This window comes from Malus domestica, chromosome 03, assembly GCF_042453785.1.
Source record: "Malus domestica chromosome 03, GDT2T_hap1".
NCBI lineage: Eukaryota > Viridiplantae > Streptophyta > Magnoliopsida > Rosales > Rosaceae > Malus > Malus domestica.
Genome location: NC_091663.1, coordinates 4,716,104 through 4,741,523, shown reverse-complemented (window position 1 = coordinate 4,741,523; position 25,420 = coordinate 4,716,104). Strand labels below are relative to the sequence as shown.

Here is a 25,420-nt window from a genome sequence, read left to right as displayed (position 1 = left end):
GAATTCTTTCACATTTCTCTTCTACAGATAACTGTATGTTTGATGGTGGAGGGCAATTAATATAGTGAACAATTACACAGGTGTTATATGGGACTCTTATATTTTTGACCCATTGGTGGCGTGCTGCAGACCAATTTTGTGACGTTATATCGATGTATTGACATGCCTTGGAGTGTTCTGGTCAGCCTCATAAAATACGAAAACAGAAGAGGGGTATTTAATGTCTGTTGGAATGCATGCAAGTCATATCTTTTGTTAAAATGCATGCATGAAATAAACATGTTGGATGACTAGTGAAGTTAGGCTAGTCAACATTCTTTGTGTAAATTAGGCAAGTTAGGCAAGTTAGGAAATTAGGCAAGTTAGGCAAGTTAGGCTTATGTCTATACTTTCTTTTCCTATATATATGTTTCATTTGTAATTGTTTCTTCATGAAATACACATCAAAAATTCAACATGGTATCAGAGCAGGTTCATTTGTAACCTGTCTCTGCCATTCTTGCTGCTGCAATTTTTTCTTTCTTTCAAAGTCTAGTCATGACTGAAGAAAGTTCTGTGAACCATGATGAGGAAACCCGCCACAATCTCTCTCCAAACTTCTCAGACGTTGAGGTTAACACCAATCAACGTTTGTGTTCAGTTCTCTTGAACGAGTTCAATTATCTTCCTTGGTCCCGAGCTGTTTCACTAGCTCTCGGAGGCAAAGGGAAGTTAGGGTTTGTAAATGGAAGCGTGGAAGCTCCAGACCGTTCTTCCTCTACATACAATGCATGGCTCTGCAAAGATCAACTTGTCATGTCCTTGCTGCTCAACACCATGGAGAAACATGTTGCTGAAATTTTTAGCTACTCCAATTCCGCACATGATCTTTGGAAAGCTTTGCAGGATATGTATGGAAATCAAAACAACTATGCACGGGTCTTCCAATTAAAGAATGACATTGCCAGTGCTCAACAAGAAGGGAAAGCATTTGTTCAACACCTTGGGAGCCTCAAAGCCATGTGGAATGAGTTGGATGTATATCTCCCTCATACCACAGATCCTACCATTCTCCTAAAATGAGCTGAGGAAGACAAAATTTATCAGCTGTTAGGGAGTTTGAGCTCTGAGTACGAGGACCTAAGGAGTCACATCTTGATGAGTCAAGACCTGCCTACCTTCAACAATGTTTGTGCAACTATCCAACGAGAAGAAGCAAGGAAGAAGGTTATGAATGTTGATCACAATCCTAGATTAACGGAGACTCGGGCATATGCATCAAAGTACAAGAACTCAGAAGCCAAGGTATACAAGGGAAGTAACACACATCTAAAATGCAAATATTGCAATGGTGTTGGTCATGAGGAAGACAAGTGTTGGGAACTTCATCCTGAACTCAAGCCTAAGTTCAGCAAAGATGGAAGGATGATACCAAGGTCCTCACAACAATTTCAACCTCATTTCAAGGCACAACTTGCTAATGCTCACGCTCCTACTATCTCACAAGGATCCATGAAGTTCACTGCCAATCCATTGTCATTGATCAATGAATTTGCAGCTTACCTACAAAGTAAGGGGCACGGAGGAGGCTCACATGGTCAAGGCAATGAAGAGGGTAGTCACACAGCTATGTTGGGACAATTTGCCGGATTTCTTGCTGGAAATGAGAAAGTTCCAAAGGGAGAAGCATCAGGTATACTCAAAGCCTTTACTACTGCCCTATTAACTAGTACTGAAATTGATTGTTGGATAATTGATTCAGGCGCCACAGATCATATGACAAACAAAGTTACAAATTTACATCATTTTAAAAAAATTTCAAGCCCCTCACATGTGTCTGTTGCAAATGGAAAAAATGTCTTAGTTTTGGGAAAAGGAGAAATAAACTTACTCTCTCAAAAAATACCTTCCACTGCCCTCTATGTACCAACCTTTCCCTTCCAACTTTTGTCAATTGGAAAGATCACCAACACCCTAAACTGCCGTGCTATTTTCTCATCAAATAAAGTAATGTTTCAGGATGTTCTCACCATGAAGATGATTGGTGAATGGGTCTTCATAAATGGACTTTACTACCTGTGCAAAAATGCATGTTTCACTCAGGCTCTTCAAGCTCAATCGAAGTCCATAGATGAAAACCAACTTTGGCATAGGAGATTAGCTCACCCCTCTGAACTTGTCTTGTCGAAACTGTTTCCAAATTTTTGTAACCCCTATCCTACTTGTGATACTTGTCAATTTTCTAAGTTTACTAGGCTACCTTTTGGTAATTCAATGTCTAGGACAAGTAAACCTTTTGAAATGGTACACACCGATGTATGGGGACCTGCAACTGAATCAATGGAAGGTTTTAAATATTTTGTTCTATTTATTGATGATTTCTCTCGAACAAGTTTTCTATATCTTATGAAATCAAAAAGTGAAGTCCCTACCATTTTCAAAGACTTTCACATGCATGTTAAAACGCAATTTCAATCAAACATTAAGGTTTTAAGGTCAGATAATGGCACTGAATTTCTATCCAACAACATGCTTCAATACTTAAGTTCTCAGGGTATCATACATCAAACCAGCTGTGTGGGGACTCCCCAACAAAATGGAGTAGCCGAGAGGAAAAATAGAGATCTCTTGGAAAAAAACTCGTGCTCTCATGATTCACATGCACGTTCCAAAGAAATTTTGGTCGTTTGCCATCCTTATTGCCACTTATCTCATCAATCGACTTCCAAGTCGTGTGCTAGGGTTTAAATCTCCCTATGAAGTTCTCAAGGGGAGGAAAATAAATTTGACACATCTCAAGGTGTTTGGTTGTGTGTGTTTTGTTCACATCCAAACCTTGAACAATGACAAACTAGATGCCAGGGCAACCAAGTGTGTGTTTATGGGATACTCGACCACTCAAAAGGGATACAAGTGCTTCAATCCAGTCACTAAGAAGTGCACAGTTTCAAGAGATGTGAAGTTCGAAGAAGACTATCCCTATTTTACAAGTCAGGGGGAGGATTTAGTTGACATGTTCCCACTCCCTCAAAACTTTAATTATCCGATGTTGGAAAAGAGATCAGTCATTGTAAGTCCAGATTGTGAAGAAGTTCAAACTGACCAAATTACTGCCAGTGAGAGTGAAGACGAGCCCTACTCTGATCCTTCTCCGCCCTCTACAGAGTCTCAGGTGATTAAAAGAAATCCTCCTCGAATCAGAAAACCTCCAGCTAGGTTGCAAGACTATGTTACATATGCCTCACGACATCCAATCAATGAATGTATCAGCTTTAGTAAGTTCTCAACATCTCATGCTACATTTCTCAGTGAAATTGATAAGCACTATGAACCAAGAAGCTTTCAAGAAGCGTCTCTTCTCCCACAATGGAACCAAGCCATGAAAGAAGAGATTCGTGCACTGGAAGAGAATTGCACCTGGAGCCTAGTTCAACTACCACTAGGAAAAAAGGCTGTTGGAAGTCGTTGGATTTACAAGACTAAATTCAAAGCTGATGGATCTATCGAGAGACACAAGGCTAGACTTGTTGCTCGAGGTTTCACCCAAACCTTTGGTGTAGATTATAAGGAAACATTCGCACCGGTGGCCAAGATGAACTCAGTCAGGGTTTTACTGTCAGTTGCAATCAATTGTGGATGGTCACTCTACCAAATGGACGTGAAGAATGCTTTCCTTCACGGCGAGCTGCAGGAAGAAGTGTATATGCAACCTCCTCCAGGCTATGATGGTATTAAAGGCAACATGGTTTGTAAATTGCACAAGGCAATATACGGATTGAAACAATCACCAAGAGCTTGGTATGCCAAGCTCAGTTCTGTTTTGGAAAAGGCTGGATTCATGCGAAGTAATGTTGATTCTTCGTTATTTGTAAGAACTGGCACCAGGGGGAAGTTGGTGGTCCTCGTCTATGTTGATGATCTTATCATCACTGGAGATAATACCGTGGAGATTGAGGCACTAAAACTCTCACTACATCAAGCTTTCGCTATCAAAGATTTGGGGAGGTTAAAGTATTTTTTGGGGATCGAAATGGCAACATCTTCAAAAGGACTGTTTCTACATCAACGGAAATATGTATTGGACCTCCTTCAAGAAGCAAAAATGCTTGACTGCAAGCCTGCTATCACTCCCGTTGATTGTAAACTGAAGCTCAGCATAGATGGAGAAGCCATGCATGATGTAAGCTACTATCAACGATTAGTAGGCAAGCTCATATACCTCACTATCACTCGTCCAGATATCACATATGCAGCGAGCTTGGCTAGTCAGTTCATGCACTCTCCCACTGTTGATCACCTTAACCTTGTTAAGAGAATCCTTCGTTATCTTAAGGGTTCAATTGGGCAAGGAATTACAATGCATAACAATCAGTCCACTGTCATTAGTGGCTACACAGATGCAGACTGGGCAGGTAATGCAATTGATAGGAAATCAATCACAGGCTATTGTACATTTGTTGGTGGAAACCTTGTCACATGGAAGAGTAAGAAGCAACAGGTAATTGCTCGTTCCAGCGCAGAGGCTGAGTATCGAGCCATGGCAGCCACTGCGTGTGAACTCATTTGGCTTAAAGGGCTTCTTTCAGACTTAGGGTTTCCTAGTTCTACTCCTATGACGCTTATGTGTGATAATCAAGCAGCCATGCACATTGCTGCCAATCCTGTATTCCATGAAAGAACCAAACATATTGAAGTGGATTGTCATTTCATCAGAGCTCAAGTTCAAACGCAAATCATCCGGACCATGTTCACACGAAGCCATGATCAACTAGCAGATCTTTTTACAAAGGCACTAGCATCATCTCAGTTTCATCGGTTATTGGGCAAGCTTGGCTCAATGAATCCCCTCGATCCAGCTTGAGGGGGAGTGTTGGAATGCATGCAAGTCATATCTTTTGTTAAAATGCATGCATGAAATAAACATGTTGGATGACTAGTGAAGTTAGGCTAGTCAACATTCTTTGTGTAAATTAGGCAAGTTAGGCAAGTTAGGAAATTAGGCAAGTTAGGCAAGTTAGGCTTATGTCTATACTTTCTTTTCCTATATATATGTTTCATTTGTAATTGTTTCCTCATGAAATACACATCAAAAATTCAACAATGTCCCTTTCCCTTAAATGAGATTTGGGTGATCCATGCCGATAAAATTGTGATAATGACTCGTGGTACATATATTGAATTAGAGTTTCCTTGGCGTGTGGTACTCAAACTGATCTGGGAGAGGCGTCAGTATATGTATTATAATATGCAAACAAATTAAAAATTAAATATTGGAAAAGACACATTAGAGATCAACAAAATTGGCAGAAATCAAGAGCGTTTTGATGGAATTGGATCTTCATTAATTTATAGGTTGCATTGCTAGGACAGTAAATCGGCCCAAAATAGATTGAGTTTGTAGCAATTTGGGTCGTGTTAATTTGATTTGTCTAAACTTGGTTTGTGAATAAGTCAAGTTGATGTTCAATCCCGATAAGTAACAAGTCAAGTTTAAACATTGGTATATTCGGCTCGTAAAGTTTGGTATATAGCAGCACATCTTTTTTCTTAGGCAGATCATTATGCTTGAGATTTTGCTTTTAAAGAATCATGTTTACTTTTTTTCCTAAATTTAGATTGACTATCTTCACATTTAATGTTTTTTTTACTACATATGGAGAATGATATTCCCTATTTTATTTTGTTCTAAATAACCTTCATGCGTGATGCATAAACCCCCATAGCGTTCCAATCATAAAAGAGACGTTTATGTGCCTGTCTTAAAGTATTATGTTTGAAGATTTTGAGTTATATACTTTATGTTGAATATATTCTGGTATGAAATCTACTTGCAAAGTTTTGTTTTAAGAGCGGCTAACATAATTTATTGTATACTCAAAACGACTCGAGCTCTCTATCAAGCTTATACATTTTAAGCTCACTCAAGCTCGACTCATATAATTAAAAAGCAATTCAAAAATAGCTTAAGCTCAAAATAAAATTAAACAAACGAAATTTAAACAGAGTTATATGATCAAAATGAAATTATGGACATGATCAAATTGTCTCTCCACAGAAAAAGTGTTCACCATATGACTCCAATTTACTTCTTTTTGTTCCAACAAGAGGGCAACTAGATAAATTCAAGCTAATTAATTTAAGCTACTACAGTACCATCACAAATTTAATTAATAGTATAATCACATTCACATTTCCTTCAACAGTGACAGAATAAATAATTGTGCTGATTAACATGCTGCATTATAGCTTTGACTACTTCTAATTAGTTGGATGCGAACGTCAATCTTTTATGAGGTTCCTACATACAATAAATTGAACATGAGATCAGGAGCTACTAAATACTTTAATCACACAAGATTTGATAAGAAACCATGTTGCAAAATTTATTCAGCTCACATGCATTCCCAATTTATTTCTCAAGACATGTGAGCAATTTGAAACATGCAGTTTATGCTAACAAAGCTTTCACATGGGCTATTCTACTAATATAATCAACAAATAAATACAAAACAAAATTTAAAAACAAATCAGAAATATCCTTTTTTTTTTATTTTAAATCAAATGTGGCATAATTTCATTTCAAAGCCAAAAAAGGAAACAAATTACAACAAAGAAACTTCTCCAACATCAAATCTTACTAATGACATTAATTAGCAGGTTCCAAGTACGAACTCCACGAGAGTAAACAGCCAGTCTAGTAAAGCGATGAACTACACTGTTTGCATGACAACGAACATGAAAAGAAATAGCTCCAGTGATCAAGTATGTGAATCACATAAGACATTGTGGAAACTTTTTGTTGGAGCTTAAATAGCAGCCTTCAAAATAAACTCAAATTCTAAAATATTTAATAAACATACATATGTATTGTATTGAAATTACGTGTCCCACTTTTAGAATATATTAGTAAAAAGTGTATATATACACACATCAACAACAACAACAACAAAGCATTTTCCCATTAAGTGTGGTCGGTTATATGAATCCTAGAACGTCATTGCGCTCGGTTCTGTGTCATGTCCTCCGTTAGATCCAAGTACTCTAAGTCTTTTCTTAGAGTCTCTTCCAAAGTTTTCCTAGATCTTCATCTACCCCTTCGGCCCTGGACCTCTATCTCGTAGTCGTATCTTTTAACCAGAACGTCAGTAGGCCTTCTTTGCACATATCCAAACCACCGTAACTGATTTTCTCTCATATTTCCTTCAATTTCAGCTACTCCTACTTTATCTTGGATATCCTCATTTCTAATCTTATCCTTTCTCGTGTACCCACACATCCAATCCAACGAAGCATCCTCATCTCCGCTACACCCATTTTATGTACGTGTTGATACTTCGTCGCTCAACATTTCGTGCCATATAGCATTGTCGGCCTTATTGCCGTCCTATAAAATTTTCCCTAGAGCTTTAGTGGCATACGGCGGTCACATAACACGCCGGATGTATTCTTCCACTTCATCCATCCAGCTTGTATTCTATGGTTAAGGTCTCCATCTAATTCTCTGTTCTTTTGCAAGATAGATCCTAGGTAGCGAAAGCGGTCGTTCTTTGGTACTTCCTGATCTTGGATCCTCACCCCTAACTCATTTTGGTCTTCATTTGCACTGAACTTGCATTCCATATATTCTGTTTTTGATCGGCTTAGGCGAAGACCTTTAAATTCCAACACTTCTCTTCAAAGGTTAAGCTACATATTAATATAATTTAAATAGAATAATAATACTACGTGACAATATTTTTAAGACTTTTTCTATTGCACATGATCTGACCGCTCTTATTTAGATGTGTAATTCTGAAAATTCCTTGTTTCGTGTAGCTGAAATTTTTTAATGGTAGGTACGACATTGCTAACAAACCAGATCATGACTTCTGTAGTGGGCTTTGACAAATCAAAGCAATAATGAAACGAGGCCGAACGGAGTTGGGCCAAATTAGCGTAATTTTATTTGGATGTATTTAATAACTAATTAAGTACATATTATTAGGGCTCGAAATTTGAGCTAACTCACATCAAACTTGATTTATGAGAGTGAAACTTGAAACTTACTATTTATAAGTGAAGAAAAATACCATTAAATTCTAAAGTTAGTGCAACGATGCTTGTTATTTTTAAGATGTTCGATTAAGAATTTCACATTATTACAAAGCACCGGGAAATTGGATTGTTCATCACCATTCACTTTGTTCAATTGAAGTAAACAATCCATCAACAATTAATATCAGGTAAATGCCTATAATTTGAATTCTTTGAGACTAAAACATACTTTATTCGTTGATATAATAACAAACAATACCTAATAAACTCTCACTCAACAAACAAAATGTTCCCAAGTAAATTCTCCCAACTTCTGGGGTTTTTGGTTTATTCTATCATAGAGGAAGGACCTACTTTTGTCGACTAATTAGGCTTCCTGCAGTTCAATCTAATCTCACCCTTGGATCCAGTGAGTGGCTTGTTATCTCCCATCTTGATCATTGCCTTGGCAAAGTCAGCATTGAAGGTGTTAGCACTGCCACTGTACGATTTAACCAATGAATCGGTTGGTCCACCATTAAACAAAATTTGGTCACTGTGGAGGAGACCCTTTTGGTTGACAAGGTTCTTGAAGTAGGCAGTGTCGAAAGTGTTAGGAGTAGTGATGTCAAAAGGTGCAAGGTTGTCGTCTCCGGAGCCAGCTGTTCTTGGACATGTGTTTTGCCTGGTCCTGGCAAATGAAGCATCAATGTTGGTCTCGTTATATATGCGAGCTCTGAAAGTTGTACACCTTGCTTGCCCAATTGTGTGAGCTCCTGCCATATCATGTCAAACAAACACATTTAGTTGAGAGACCAAGGGAATTCATCGATAAACAATATTGTTGGGTTTACATGCTGTTAATTGTGTTCTCAATCTAGCACCGCACATTCAAATAAGAGTTCATTCCCTCAATATCTCAAAAGTGAGTATCTAACGTGTCATCAAGTCATATGACAACATAAGCGAGATAACATTTCATTAAGTCGTTGTTCCCTTTGTTTTTACCTAGCTTGCATATGAATCAAAACGAAGACCATTTAGTTTTTTAAGGCTCTTTTCTCATTTCAAAACCAAAATCCCCGTTAAACTAGCCAGGGGCTTCAAATCCACAATCGAAATTAACCGGCCAAAACCAGAAGGCTTTGGTATGAGGTTTTCTTGTCCACTTTTATTTCGTACAATTAAGAGTCAGCCTACCAAGTAGCTCTTATATATTCGAGAGGTATTCTCTTCTTAATAATGTTGGAATGAATTTACGTTCGAATTTGCCCCCCTGTTTATCAAATAAAAATAGCCATCCAAAGATGTGCATAGTTAAAAGGAAGCTGATAGTTACCAGATAAGGCTACCAAGTCCCTTTGAGAGAGACCTACGGCTCGGAATCTAGTGGTGAGCTCGTTGAGGGTAGCAGTGGGCGGAGGGAGGACTCCACTATTGGCAGCCGATAGGCTTGCTGTCTTTGAATCCCTTCTTCCAAGTTTAACCTCCCAACTTGGTCCTCCAAGCTGCAGAAATAATTAAATTTATAGTGTTTATTATAAACCCTACTTACTAAAATCATGTGTTTTCCTTATTGATACAAAAATCATGTGTTTTTGTTACTCACAATTTGGACGGAGTCTCGAGAAGCAATGGCTAAGATATCAGCACAGGAAACGACGCCGGGGCATGCCTTTTCCACTTGGGACTTGATCTTGTCCACAACCTCAAATCCTCTTAAGGAGTTGTTATTCGGGAGTGCAGTCTTCTCACCGGTGAAGGAAGAAGTGTCGTCCAGTAATAGCGATCCATCACAACCCTAGTACGTACGATGCATAAATTCAACAACATAGGATTAGTAGTAGTAGTAGTAATTAACAATAACCACCAACAGGTCATTATATATTGACTTTTACCATTTGTTTTGAAAGGTAATAACTTTTAGTAAAAAAAAAACTCTGCACTAAGATAATTTGAGTATAATTGAGTACTTTAGATTTTGACATTAGCCAGGTAAGTTCATGCCCACATGACGGTCACAATTTTGAGTGGCCCCTTGATCCTTTCGATATATGCATGTCTTCAAGCTAGATATGTTATTTGCAAGTGAAGGAATGAACTCATTTCTTCAGTGAGAGAATGTAAGCATTATTCTATATGAATTATTGTTACGAAATTGTGGGATTTTAAATTCAACTTCCTGAATTTGATACTAAATTATTGGTAGTTTATTGTAAGACTTAATTCAACTCCTCTCTCTAATATTGTTATATAAAAAATAAAAACAAAACTACATTAAGTAATTATAAGGAAAGTGAGGACGTGCACATACGGAAACTAATTATACTTTTAGGTTTTTGAATAATTAAATGATTAAGAAGAAATTACGTTGACGAAACAGTCATGAAAGTGGAGGCGAAGAAGAGAAGCGCCCATGCGCTTTTCTTTAGACACAGCAGACTTGACAACAGACTTGACTGCATCAAAGACTTGAGGACAACTCTTAGAATAAAAATTCGTAGAAAGTTGAGCAGAAGAGTTCCCCGTGAAACCCACAAGAACACCGAGTGTGACAATCACCAATATGGAACACAAAGAAAAAGTATTATTGGAAGCCATTGTTTCAAATTTCAAAAGGTAATTGAATATTTGAATGAACAAGGGTTTGAGAATATGCTGTTGCATGGAAAATATTAGAGATATATATATAGAGGAAGAACGAGGGAGATTTTGGGGATGACAGGTTACCTAATCTGAAAGACTAATTAAGCACTTGAGCAGTGCATGGCATGGTAATTTCTACGTCTAGAATTTAATTAAAAGGTGTTTGCTTTTAGTTAAAGGGATCAACTAGTACAACCACAACAGCAAAGAATGCGATTGATTGAATGATTTGGATGGAGAAAGGTACTAAACCTCCAAATGCACGTTACGTGAAATGAACCAGAGGAGAGTCGATGGGGGAATGGATCAATTCGTCATAACTTTTGGGGGTCCACTATGATGAAATTAAAATTCTACCATAAAACTAATTGACAATATAAAAAGTAGTTCAAGATCATATAAACACATAGCAAATCTTAACTAAAATATTGATGAGAGCTTTGCAATTGGAAGAGAAGCTTGTGGGACCGTGTACAAAGCACTCTTACCGACGGGTCATACAGGTGCTGTTAAGGACGGGTCATACAGTTGCTGTTAAGAAGGTAGTACCGAACAGGGAGGGCAACAATGTGGATAAACTTTAGGAAAAATCACGCGTCACCGTTGGAGGGAAGCAATTTAAATTGATTTGTGGATGTGGTCCTAACTTCTAACTGAATTTTAAATTTGATGTGTTGGTTGTGTAAACTTACACTACTCAATTTTTCTATTTGGAGTCCAATTGGACTATTTTTTTGGCATTAATAAAAATAAATATATGAGTGTTTGACACCAATTGGAACATAAGCAAGTATGGGGTTCGATCTATAACTTGCATCTCCATTTTTCATTTTTCCTTTTTTTTTTTGTTCTTAAATGACATGTTGTTCATCTACTATCTTCAGGTATCTCATTTTCCAAGTTCTCTCCGGCTCTCTCCACCACCCTCAGTCGGCTGCTCTCGACCCTAGCAAGAGAAACCTGGGTCTTTGCCCATTGGAATAGCCATGGTAGCATGGCGAAGCTTTACCATTCTAGAGATCCGTGACTTTGACGGTGACTTTCAACATCCTCTTCAAATTGTCGCTTAGAAACAAACTCAAACTCCTACATATAAACAAACAGTGATTTTTCATATAATAAGTCCAACGAAACCAAACTCCTACATATAAACAAACAGTGATTTTTCATATCATAAGTCCAACGAAACCGATATCTGTTCAAAAACAGTACATGCGTCTAAGTTGAAACTACAATTTATGAGGATTTATGTACTCACCACTGACCAGGACAACGATGTAAATGCTCCCACGCATGTGTGATATCCTTTCTTCATATAAGCACATAGCAAACCTTGTTCCTCACCAATGTGGGACAGCTCTCAACATACCCTTGCACGTGTGGCGGATTTTTAAGCCTACACGTGGACAACAACTGGGTGACGTGAAGTGCGTGTGGCCGTTGGGCTTCACACATGGACAACCTTACTCTGATACCATGATGAAATTGAGGTTCCACCATAAAACCAATTGACAATATAGAAAGTAGCCCAAGATCACATAAGCACATAACAAACCTTGTCTCTCACCAATGTGGGACAACTCTCAACACACTATACACTTGGTCATTAAACCTTTTGGGATTTGGTGAAGGTACAATGCAAGATTTCGAACAAAAAAAAAGATACCATATTCCATGGAAGAATTGGTGTCCAATTCCAATCCTAATTCTTATACAATAAACCATAATCCTAATTAAAACAGTACTGGAGAACTCCGCGTTGCTTTTGTAAGATTCTCTGCCCATTTTGACCAGATACAACACTACAAGAGAGTACAGATCACTAGCTAGAATCGACTAAAACTGTGGAACAGTATATCAAACAGGTTTCTAGTAGAAACTTGAATAATTAACAAAGCAATATCAAAACCAAAAGGTATCCTGCTACTTTGATAAGAAGAAACCTGTAAGATTTTTTCTAGCTAATTAAAAAAATGCCAGTTCTAGAAATCAGACAAATCAACATTTTGATATTATTTTGTAGGGTAAATATCAGTTTACTACCCTTAAGTTTCGTGGTTTTCAACATTTAGTACATGAAGTTTTTTTTCGTCTCAGAGTCATACCTAATGTGTTAATTTTGGGACAGTCTCATACATCCATTAGTCAAACTGTTAATTATCCCATTAAGTGATGACGTGGCGCCCATGTGGACAATGACTGGGCGCTAAAATATTAAAATAATTAATTAAATAAAAGTAAAAAATAATAAATAAAAATAAAAACCAAATCCCCACCCTTGGCCACTCACCCGTCTTCCACCTCTCTTCCTTCTTCCCTCTGCAACACCTTCTTCGGATCCCCTTTTTTTCTCCTCCATTTTTATCCTCCCTTCTCCACAACCACCTCCTCCTCTACCATTCCTCTCCTAACCCCACCCCCTCTTCCTTCTCCTTATCATGCACCCCAACCCAACCCCACCCCCATGTCCCTCTTCCCCAATCCCTCTCATTCCTCCTTCTTCACCTATCTTTTTCTCTCTCTCCAAGCACAATCGATTGGAGGGTTCGTCATCAAGTTTGGATTCGAGCTTCTCCATGTCTAGTAGGTGCCGAAGATGACGTCCTCGGAGCCACCCAGCTCCTCGAAGCTGCGGGACGGGCTTCGAACAAGTCCTGGAGCAAATCCAGGTCGTCGGGATCAGGAAATGGACCTCGGATTGGGTTCAACAGTGGTAGAAGCCTCGGAATGGGGCGTTTGGAGTCATGTCTGGAAACGGCGGCACCATGCGTGGGTGGTGAGAGTCCTAAAAGCTGGAGCTCGGATCCGATTTCAGGTTGGCCGGATCTTGCATTTTGTCGAGTTCGACGCTCAGAGCTCTCTTTCTCTCTCTTCTACTTTCTCTCTTTGCAACCATACTAGATGTGTTGATAGTGAGTGTTCTTCACTCGGGATCAAGTTGGAATCCTGGTGATTGTTCTCCACGACCGATCCATATGCGACGCCATTCCCGTGGCTATCGACCTCCGACAATGTGAGGGCGACCAATTGGTCTTCTGGGGTTTGGTAGTATGGTCATAGTTAGGGTTTGGCTCGAAGGCTTCGCTGCCAGAGGTCGAAGCTCCCAATTCGGAGGACATGGAGAACCAGAAAGGTTAAGGAATCGCGGTGAGCTTTGGTGAAAATGAGAAATTAGGGTTTAATCGACTGTGCTTGGAGAGAGAGAGAGAGGTGAAGTGGGAGGAGTGGGAGGGATCAAAAAAGGGGGATCGGGGAAGACGGAATGAGGGGTCAGAATGGGGAAGACGATAGGGTTCTGGGTTTTTTTTTTTTTTTACTTTTATTTATTTAATTATTTTAATATTTTTAATGACACATGGTGCCCAGTCATTGTCCACATGGGCACCACGTCATCACTTACCGGGAGAATTAACCATTTGACTAACGGATGCATGAAATTGTCTCAAAATTAACACTTTAAGTATGACTCTGGGACAAAAAAAACTTCATGTACTAAATGTTGAAAACCACAAAACTGGAGGGTAGTAAACTAATATTTACCCTATTTTGTATATGTTACATATACTAGGCCTGACAATTCCTGACATGACCCGATAACCCGACACGAAATTAATATGTGTTTGGGTCGACACGATAATGAAATGGGTCTTTATTGGGTAACCCAATAAGCACTTATTAAGATAATGGGTTGGTTCGGTTATACACGTGGGTAACACGATACATGATAAGCAAAATATTAATTTTATAATTTTATAACCCTAAAAAAATACTATAATAATTATATATATTAATTTAACAATTTATACCCCTAAAAACTATAATTATATATATATATATATATTAAATTAAATATTAAAAATTGGTGACCATTGGATCGGTTTAAATATACATACCATTCAATTTCTTAAGTGTTATATGTACAAAATAAATAAATTTAAATCTACTTAATAAATATATATATATATACCATTGAACTTGATGGGATACGAAATCTACAAAATTAATTTCAATGATCCAACTGTCAAAGATCAAGTAACAGGACAAAACTTTTCGACAGTTATCAACGAAAAATCAAGATTTAACGGCTATTATAACTCCAATTTTGATGATTTTTTACAGCTACACTCCTTGACTCTATATGAATATAATGAATGAATTTGATCCTCAATTTAAAATATTTACACTACTGGATACCACAAAATCTTATGTTATAATTAATGAAAGTATGAATAAACTCTTAAGTGTTAGTGAATATATTGTTTTGATGGGATACGTATTCTACAAAACTAGTTTCAACGATCCAACCGTCAAACATATTTGTATATACTTCGAGATTGCATACGCCAAAATTGCAAAAAACAAACATTCAGAGATCAAGTAACATGACAAAACTTTTTGACGGTTATAAACTAAAAATCACGATTTAACGGTTATGTTAACTTCGATTTTGATGATTTTTTTTACAGCTACACTCTTTGACCCTATATGAATACCATGAATGAACTCAATCTTCAATTTAAAATAATTACACTAGTGGATCCCACAAAATCTTATGTTATACTTAATGAAAGTATGAATAAACTCGAAGTGTTAGTGAATCTATTGTTTTGATGAGATACGCATTCTACGAAACTAATTTCAACGATCCAACTATCAAACTTGTTTGTATATGCTTCAAGATCGCATACGCCAAAAATCGAAAAAAAAAACAAACATTCAGATATTAAGTAACGGGACAAAACTTTTCGACGGTTATCAACAAAAAATCACGATTTAACGGTTATTTTAACTCCGATTTTGATGATTTTTTACAGCTACACTCATTCTTTACACTAGTGCATACCACAAAATCTTATGTTATACTTAATGAAAGTATGAATAAACTCTTAAGTATTAGTGAATCTATTGTTTTGATAGGATACGCATTTTACGAAACTAGTTTCAACGATCCAACCGTCAAACATGTTTGTATATACTTCGAGATCGCACACGCCAAAAATTACAAAAAACAAACATTCAGAGATCAAGTAACAAAACAAAACTTTTCGACGGTTATAAACGAAAAATCACGATTTAATGGTTATTTTAATTCCAATTTTGATGATTTTTTACAGCTATACTCCTTAACCCTATATGAATACAATGAATGAATTCGATCTTCAATTTAAAATATTTACACTAGTGGATACCACAAAATCTTACGTTATACTTAATGAAAGTATAAATAAACTCGTGTTAGTGAATCTATCGTTTTGATGGGATACGCATTCTACGAAACTAATTTCAACAATCCAACCGTCAAACTTGTTTGTATATACTTCAAGATCGCATATGCCAAAAATGGCAACAAAAAAAAAATTCAGAGATCAAGTAACGGGAGAAAACTTTTCGATGGTTATCAACGAAAAATCACGATTTAATGATTATTTTAACTTCAATTTTGATGATTTTTTACAGCTACACTCCTTGACCCTATATGAATACAATGAATGAATTCGATCTTCGATTTAAAATATTTACACTAGTGGATACCACAAAATCTTATGTTATGATGATCGATGAGAATTGAGGATTTTGTAAAAAGAATAACATGCAAGCTTTGTGTTCCATTGGCAAGGTTTAAGCTTTTGAGAAAGGCTTCACAACCTTGAAAATAAAAACTCTTTCATTTTGCATATCCTTACACACTTAATATTTTGTAATAGACTAGTAGTGTATGGATGTTTGTTTATTAGGCTCTTATTTTCGAGTGTAGATATAGTACATAAACGACAAATGTGTTTTAATGTTTTGAAGTAATATTTATGTGGCAATGTGTGGTATGTGCAAATTTAATAAAATTATATATATATATATTTCTTAACGGGTCATAACGGGTCGGGTCACTTTACCAAACCTATTAAGGACCCATTAAGATAACAGGTGTTACACGAAAACGACATGAACACGACAGACACAACTCGTTTGCCAGGCTTAACATATGCAATGACCCCACGTGAGCAAAATCTGCTATATATGATATAATGGAGTATTAGTTGAGGCTTCATTTTCGAATTAATTAACTGGTAATTAATGGGAGGAGGGCCTAGCTACTTATAAGTCTTGCATTATTTTTTAAGGAAAACTAACCAAAAGTTCTCAAAAACTTTAGTTTTAATCAAAATGATAAAATAGTGTTGTAAGTTAATAGTACAATGAGTGACTTTTCATACTAAAAATATTTTAACGTTAAAAGTGAATAGTACCATGAGTGTTTCATTAAGACTTCCTATTTTTTTAATCTATAATGTGAGACATTTCGTTTTGCTTCTTTACAATTTTATATTTAAAAATTTGACAAAAAGAACAGTACGTGCTACCCCTTCGTCACCTTTTATTTTCATTAATAAGAGTAAATATGCTACGTTTTGATATACATTGATAGTCAGAGGTGGATTCACGGGGTTCTATGAGTCTTGGGTATTAGGAAATGTATTCCATTGAATGAAATGATAAGATTACATCGTATTTATACAATAGATGTGCACTTGACAACTTACCATAATGAATCTAACTGTCCTATAACCACTTATATCAGAAAATCAAGGTAATTACAAAATTGACACTGTTAACTTTTTTCAAGTAATTTTTTTTCCAAGTAGTAATTCCACGATATTCCAGAAAAATTATAGCCTGAATGACCTCCACGATTATTCCTTTGATTATAGCGATTGTAATTCTGACGCTGATTATTGCCACGATAACCAGAGAAATTTCCCTTATTCTGAAAAGACCTAGGGTTTGATTGATTTCGGTCTTGGTTACGACCTTGATATTGCTTGAAATGGGATGAATTCTGAGCAAGAAAGACTTGGGAACTAGAATTTGAGGTCGGTGTAGGTAGAATTCCAGTAGATGATCCAAGATTTGAATTGAAAGCTTGAAAAACGTTAGAAGAAGTAGTAGCTTTCTTGCGATTTGCAAGTTGAATCTATTTGTTAAGAAGCAATCCATGAAGTTCGTCAATGGTTGTAAATCCTAGACGGAACTGAATCGTATCAACAAAGAAATCATATTCAGATGGCAAGCCATGAAGTGTTACAGAGATAAGTTCAGAGTCCTCAACCAGAGCTTCGGTGCTGGCAAGAGCTTAACGATCTTCTCAATTTGTTGAAGATAGGCAGCATTAGCGGATTTGCCTTTGGAGATGTTACGAAGTCGAGATTTGAGTTTATAAATGTGAGATTGTGAGGCCGCTGCAAGGTGCGATTCAAGCTTGGACTATAGCTCTCAAGATGAATTTACACCAATAGTATATGGAATCAAAGATTTAGAGAGAGTTGAGTTGATCCATATAAGAATATTCTGATCATTCTCAAACCAAGCGATGTACTCAGGATTCAAGATTAGGTTACCAGATGAATCTCGAAGAACTTTAGGCGGAGCTTCGATCGAGCCGTTAACAATCTTGGTGAGATTGTATATTCGAAAAATTGGAGCAAACAATGCACTCAATGTGAGGTCGTTAGTGGTAGTGAGCTTGATCGGAACCATTGAACCGATATTCTGAATCGTAATCGAAGCAATTGAAGAGGTGTCAAAGGAATTAGGGCACGAATTGACCTTCAGAGTAGGATGAACTGGTGAAGCGGATTTATAGGAAAGAGAAGTAGCAATCACCATTGCTGCAAGTTAGGGTTTTAGAGAGGAGAAAGAAGGAAGCGTGATAGAAAAGTCACAAAGAAGAAAAATATCGAAGTCGGTTGTAAGACAGAGGCGAAGGATACCATATTAGGAAATGTATTCCATTGAATGAAATGATAAAATTACATCAGTTGGTATTTATACAATAGATGTGCACTTGACAGCTTACCATAACAAATCTAACTATCCTATAACCACCTATATCAGAAAAATCTAGTGACAAAATTGACACTGTTAACTCTTGTCTCTTACAAAACTATCCTTAATATTGGGATCCTACAAAAGTCGAAAATTGGGGGTAGGGGAGGGCAAGGTCGCGAAAGGACTCTATGGATTGATGGGTTCTATCGGTCTCAAGACACTAGGAAAGTCGGGAAATTTGTGTTTTGAGTGTGTGTGCGCCCGCCCCCGCGCGCCGGGGTGGGTTTGCAGATGCAAACTGAGAATTCTTATAAACTATTGGGCCTTGGCAAGTGATGCTCGACATCAGACGTTGAGGGGGCGTTTGTTTGCCCTCACTAAGTAGGACTGGACTGGATTGGACTAGTTGTTAGTCCAATACTGTGTTTGTTCCATGCTGGGACTAACATTAATGAGACTAAAGGGGACTAGCATGGACAAAACCCTTTACTAAGAAGTCTTAGCGAGACCCCCAATAACCATGGGACTAGCTAAGACTATCATCTCTCGTCCTCGTCATGCTCAACAACCACTCCCGATAGACTCCTCGTCATCTCCGGTCATCTAAATCATAATAAAATATTAATAATTTATATATTAAATAATATAATATTAGAATTTGTTATTATCCAGTTTCTTAGTCCAACATTGCACCAAACGTTTCACTAAGTTAGTCCAGCTTAGTCTAGTCTAAGTCAGTCCAGCTTAGTCGTTGAAGCTAGTCTAGTCCGAGATAGTCCGGCGCAACAAACGTCCGAAAGTTTTCGACATATCCAAGTAGCATGCTTGGGAAGCTTTCAACAAGTATAGGTAGATGACGTATCCACATGTGCTCGACTAAATGTATGAGAAAAAATTTTGCGCGTTGGACACGTCTGAATGTCTTACATTGGGACACCACGAAGCTAGAGTAATGGATCTACCTCTATTGCCAATGTGTGTAGAAAACTATAGTTCTTCAGTATGACCCACAACGATGTTTGAAAATAAGCCTATTTCATATGATAACATCGTGTTATTGTTTTGAATACTGCTACAGTGGCAAATTCATTGGAAATAAATCTTATCCGTTGGTAGAGAGCTATCATAGGTAGGGTTTGGAAGTGACATTTGAATTTTGAGTGTGACAGTGACAATGCCAGTTGTATGTATAGCTAATTAAGCAGACACCATTGTAGCAAATACGACTCTTGAATTATTTAAGAGGAATATTGGGCCATACCCCAACCTTTATTTTTCTTATCTGGTAGTATTCTGGACAATACCAGATGGTATTAGGTTCGATTAGATGTCATTTTAAAGAACCCGTTAGCATTAAGTTCGATTAGACAAGATAATTGGCATGTGGACTCATGCCTTCAAGCTATATTTTCTTGACTTCCGAATTTTATTTCAATTTTAACAAAATTTAAGGGACCAAATTTTCAAAGTTAGGCAGCATGCAGACCTAAAAAATTTAAAGATTACATATAAAAAAATACTGGTTGATGGATTTTCTTTCATGCAGATACAGTCTTATGAATGTAATACATAGTTGTTCTACCATGTCATTGTTTTATGATACGGAGATTTGAAAATTGTGTGTCTATATATGTATATACATAGTAGTAAAGAGTAAAAGTGGTAAAACTGTAAAACAGATCTCAAACTACCCTAAACGTATTATATCATTATATGCTCTCTTCACTCATGGCCCATGGGCAAATGAGTTGAGATCCTCTTTCATTGTTTGGAGTTTGAGGATCAAAGAGTTCAATTCACTCAGAATTTGACCATCCACACTAACTTATTTTATTGGTTCGCTTCACACAAATTAAAAACTTAGAATCCTTCCTTTTAAACAATCTGGATTTCTTAGTTATTAGACTCTTAAGCAGTAAGAGCCAAAAAGAATCTGAACTCATGACAAATGGCGATGCAACCTTGAGCACTTACCCTCCGGACACCATATATTCTCTCTTATTTTTTTAATTTTTTCTTTCAGTAAATGTAATGTGTTAAGCATGCTGCTGCTCAAACTTTTATTATATGAAGAGGATACCTCTCTCTCTTTTGGAAAAATGTGTTGCAAAACATGGAGTGGTTCTAAAGTAAAGTTTTGCTACGATGTTTGGTGTTAACTTTTTTTTTGGTCAAGGGCAGCGAAACATTCATAAAAGAAAGTCTTAAACCTACAAAGTATGAAAGTTTTGCAAATGTTTGGTGTTAAACCTTTTTTTGGTTAAAGGCTGTGAAACATTCATAAAAGAAAGTCTTAAACGTACAAAGTGCGTAGCCCTAAGAAGGAACAACATAGAGAAAGATGAAGTCACTCATGCTAGTACTAGTAGAGAAAACCCTAGAAGCCTAGGTGAGAGATGACTCGTCGCAATTGCCCGGAAACCATAAATGGTTAATAATTCACAAACCCAATTCCGTACCTCAAAATAACAATTGTTCACCCCTATATTATATCATATATAGACCTTCAAAAGCTCTGAAAAATAAACAATTTTAAATCACATAACCATAAACCATGACTAGACAGGGAGCCATGGATAAATGTGACTTGTTTTCTTGAGCTGGCAAATTATTCCACAATGGGAATACATTTTAATTATTACTACATGCATCGTGCGCTATAAAAGACTAATTTCGTGTAGTGAGTTTTCTTGTCTTAGTGAAGTTAACCTGCATATTTATTTCCCTTAAAATAATGGTTACACAAAAGTCACCACCCCATAAAAAGCAATCAAAAAAGAGAACCATAAGAGTATCCTAGTTGATAGAATAGGATTTTTCATATATACATCAACTAGAGTGAATCCAAAATATGATTGAACTATAAGACTGTTTGGGTGGGGCTAAACTCTTTCTAATCAACCTACTTAAAAAGCAAAGCATAGTGAGCTTGACTTTTATGTGCAGCCTCCTTTCCTAAGCCTAGCAGACAAGCCCTTCATATTCAGTTTCTTACAATCAAAAGCTAGCTTCAATTATTTATCAAACACTAATAAACAAGTCAAAGTTCTAACTTCTTTATTGAACCCTGGTCATAACAAGAAATCTGTTGGTAACTATCATATTGTCACTTAGTGTTACTATTTACTCAAATTATAGTGCGTGTTTTATCCACTAAACTAAAGGTTGGTTCTATCCACAACACCTATTTTACTTTCTACACACTCATTATTAATTTTTATCCTTTGATCTTCAATTCATTCCATTCGACTACTGAAATTGAGATGGTGTGTGGAAAGTAAAAATAGGTGTGTGGATAGCACCACCCAAACTAAAATATGCACATTATTGAGCTGAAACCTATTGTTAGTTGAGCATTGAGAATCTTATAAAGAGGAGAAGGTAATCTTTGTAGATTATGGCTTTATGGCTTTTTCACCGGATTCTATATTAGGTCAAATTATTCTTATAGCAACATGTTATGCATGCATGCGTTCAAAGTTAATATTATTCGAGTACTTTAAGAAAGCATGCAATCTTCAAAGAGAGCATTCAAGATTAAATCTGGAAGCTTTTCAAAACTAACAAAAATTAAAATTAGAAACTAAGACCAACTTGGCCAATTTGTGTGCCATCAAATATAATACGTGTTTTATTTATTAGCATTAGAAATATTCAACATGTTATGCATGTATTAGAAGTTAAATCGTAGAGAAAATAAGCGGATATGTAAAATCAGGGGATTGATTGAAAATAAAAGATGACTAAAAGTGGGAACCAATTAAAAAGTTGGACTTCATAAAATTGTGAGTCTTGCAATTTTATTTTTTGATACAACGATATTGGAGATGGGTAATTTAGGTCATACCTAACAATAATTATATATCAAACTTATCACTCATGAGAGTTAAATTTGAATCTTTTCACTTATAAGTGGAAAGACGATTGAACTTTAGTGATAGGAGTGACACGTAACAAGATTAGTTCCTATTGGGCTGAACCCAACCCAAACAAATGGGCTTCCATACAGAGGTGAGCCCATGAAAATTTAGGGCCAACACAAAAGATTGGGTTGTCTTAATTTATACGAGTAACCGTTTTATTTGTACATTTCAAACGACCACAGCATGCACTCACAAACGTCTCTTCCACTGGCCCATGGCGCCGTCGCATCGCCGTCAACCTTCTCATTCTCGTCGGAGCCAGAGCCGGGAGGTGTAGAAGAAGCTCTGCTCCAGCTCGTCCAGGATCACCACCACGTCTCCCTCAGACTCCGCGACGCCACCGGTGAGTTGACTCAGTTCCCCCAAATCCAATTTCGAATCCGATTTTAGGGTTTGAAGAAAAGACGCTGGATTATTGAAATTGAATTAGTTGCGGATTACTTGAGTGATTAGTCGTGATTGATTTTGGCAGAGAAGGCGACGAAGGACGCGATCAAGAAGGCAGCGCGTGCGGCGGACCTGATGGTGGAGGCGGTGAACGGCGGCGTGCAAGAGGCGTTCGTAAACGAGAAGCGAATCGAGTATGAAATTAGGGCTTTGGCTGCCACCATTGCACGATTCAGCAAACAGACCGATCAGTGGCTTTCTGTTACTCACTCTATGAACACTGCCATCAAGGTTAAATTTTATTTTTGTTCCTCAATTTTCCAGTAATTTTTTTTCTTTTTCTTTTTTTGTCAATCCAGTAAATTAATTAATAAATGTTGAATTTTTAAACAGGGGTTATTTTAAATTTTAAATTTTTGGTTTTTGGTGAGGTAGGAAATTGGAGATTTTGAGAACTGGATGAAGATCATGGAATTTGATTGTAAAAGCATCACTGCAGCCATCCACAATATTCACCAAGCATGATCAAGCTCAGCAACAGATTATTTGTTTCACCAATTTCCATATAATATCTGTACAATTAGTGTGTACAATTAGTCTCAGATGGAACATATGTTCTGAGTTCAAATTTCATGAATTAGAAAACAAAAGAAAACTGTAGTAATAGTTCCTCAATTTTGTATTCAAATTGCATGAACGATAGAAAAAAAAATTTAGAAGTGGTTTTTCAACTTTGACCAAATTAGAGCAATAATCCTACAATTAAAAATAAGCGACAATTGGTCCTTAATTTATCAAAACATGTTGGGGAAATTTTATTTAAATTCATGTAACATCTTTCTACACCAACTTAAATTTTAAATGTTAATTGTTATTTTTACCCTATTGCATAATTACCATCAAGTACAAGATGAATTAAAAATAAAAATAAAATTTATCAATAAACCCACCCACTATAATTAAATCGTACATCACTCATTGTTTATCCTACGTTTATTATGACTAAAGTCCTAATAGCTCTTATAGAGAAAAATAAGTTTTTTTTATCGATGGATGATGATTTTGAAGTTTTGATTTCTCCAACTAAGGTACGACTCGATTTGTTCCCATGCTTGTTTGTCAATTTGTTGTCGTGCCGGTTTGGTTGGTCTTATGGCTCTTCTTAAACTTGCATCTATAAGCACTTGGTTTTGCAGCTTCTAATGGTTGCAGCTTATCATCAGAATTTACAATTAACTTCTTCAGCCATTTAAACGATCAATTAACTCGTTGATTATAATCCAAAAAATTGTAGAAACAAATTGATCAAAAAGTAAGGAAAAGATGAATAGCTTAATCCCAAATAATTAGTTCCAGAACTAAGAGTGCTTCAAATTTTTGTGAAAATAATTGACCAGACAAACAATGACAACTTACTTTAACAGTGAAGTTGTTCTTTTTCGAAAGAACAAAATTTGCAGAGAGGAAAGTTGGTTTGATAAGAGAAGGTGATGGGGGTTATTTATTGTGGTGGTGTTGATAGCAACTCAAGTAACTGGTTTGGTTGAGAAATAGAGCATGTGTCTTGGCTTGGTAAAGAGAGCAAATATCTTGGTTTTGTAGCAGAAAAAACAATAGCCATAGGAAATGCTAGAGAGGGAGGGGGGAGGGAAAAGGATGCGTAATGTTTTTTTGTTCCTCTTTGAAAAAAAAAAAAAACTATTCAATTAGAGATTTTATTTTATAAATTGGTGTAAAGATAACTTTACATTTTGAATTGGGTTTAAGAAGGTATTTTAGGTAATAAATTTGGATTTAAAGAGATATTAATTCTTTAATAAAAAATAATATGGGTGTAGAGAGTAAGTTGGGTGTAGAAAGATGTTACATTGGTTCAAATAAGATTTTTCAACGTGTAGTTATGGTCTTTTTCGTCAACTCTGTCAGAACTTCCATAAAAAAAAATCATGGTGGAAAGACCATTCCTTCAATTGGGTTAAAGTTGAGGGTCATTGCTATAATCGGGTTAAAATTAAGGGACCATTGCTACAATTATCTCATTTGGTTTTCTATATTTGCCCCTTAATTCAGTCTCACGTGCGTGACACGTGACTTAGTTTGACTGAAGTTTTGAATGAATTGACGAAAAATGACTGTAGATACATGTTTTGATGAGTTAAAAAACCAATGGCCACAAACTTTTATTGAGGGACTATTACTCCAATTGCATTAAAGTTGAGGGACTACTGTTATAATTTTCTCTGTAATATGCACACATGACAAAGTGTTTTGCAGTAGTTGGCATTGGAATTTTGCATGTGGTCCAATATCCTAGTTGATAGGGTAGTGCGTCTTTGGTTCCAAAACTCTCCTCCTCCCTTAATTTATTATAATAGTTTCGAACTCTCTCATTCCCTTACACAACCAGTTAATCCAACCCAAAAAAATATGAAAATAACGGGTTTCGGGTCAACACGTTAATTAATTGAGTCATTATTGGGTCACAAGTTAAGAATCTGTTAACAATGGGTTCTTAATAGGTTTACCTACAGATATTCCATTTCAATCTGTTAATGAAAAAGTTAGTTTGATACTTTTAAACTCCTAAATTTTTTTTACTACAATAAAAAAAATCCAAAACACATTAAATATACTAAAGCACATTAAAA

General features: G+C 36.5%; 2 protein-coding genes across 2 annotated transcripts; one reads left to right on the top strand and one right to left on the bottom strand.

The window, feature by feature from the left end:
• Nucleotides 1-8,197: 8,197 nt before the first annotated feature.
• On the bottom strand, nt 8,198-10,754 carry LOC103418409 (peroxidase 4-like). The gene is made up of 4 exons (XM_008356542.4): nt 10,363-10,754; nt 9,602-9,793; nt 9,332-9,500; nt 8,198-8,768 (listed from the first exon to the last, which is right to left on the bottom strand). The coding sequence occupies exons 1-4, from the start codon at nt 10,657-10,659 to the stop codon at nt 8,377-8,379; spliced, it is 1,050 nt and encodes a 349-aa protein (XP_008354764.3). The 5' UTR covers nt 10,660-10,754; the 3' UTR covers nt 8,198-8,376.
• Nucleotides 10,755-22,475: 11,721 nt separating this feature from the next.
• Nucleotides 22,476-23,447, top strand: LOC103407651 (biogenesis of lysosome-related organelles complex 1 subunit 1-like). The gene is made up of 3 exons (XM_070818854.1): nt 22,476-22,728; nt 22,858-23,063; nt 23,208-23,447. Exons 1-3 carry the CDS (start codon nt 22,569-22,571, stop codon nt 23,295-23,297), a joined length of 456 nt encoding a protein of 151 aa, XP_070674955.1. The 5' UTR covers nt 22,476-22,568; the 3' UTR covers nt 23,298-23,447.
• Nucleotides 23,448-25,420: the final 1,973 nt, after the last annotated feature.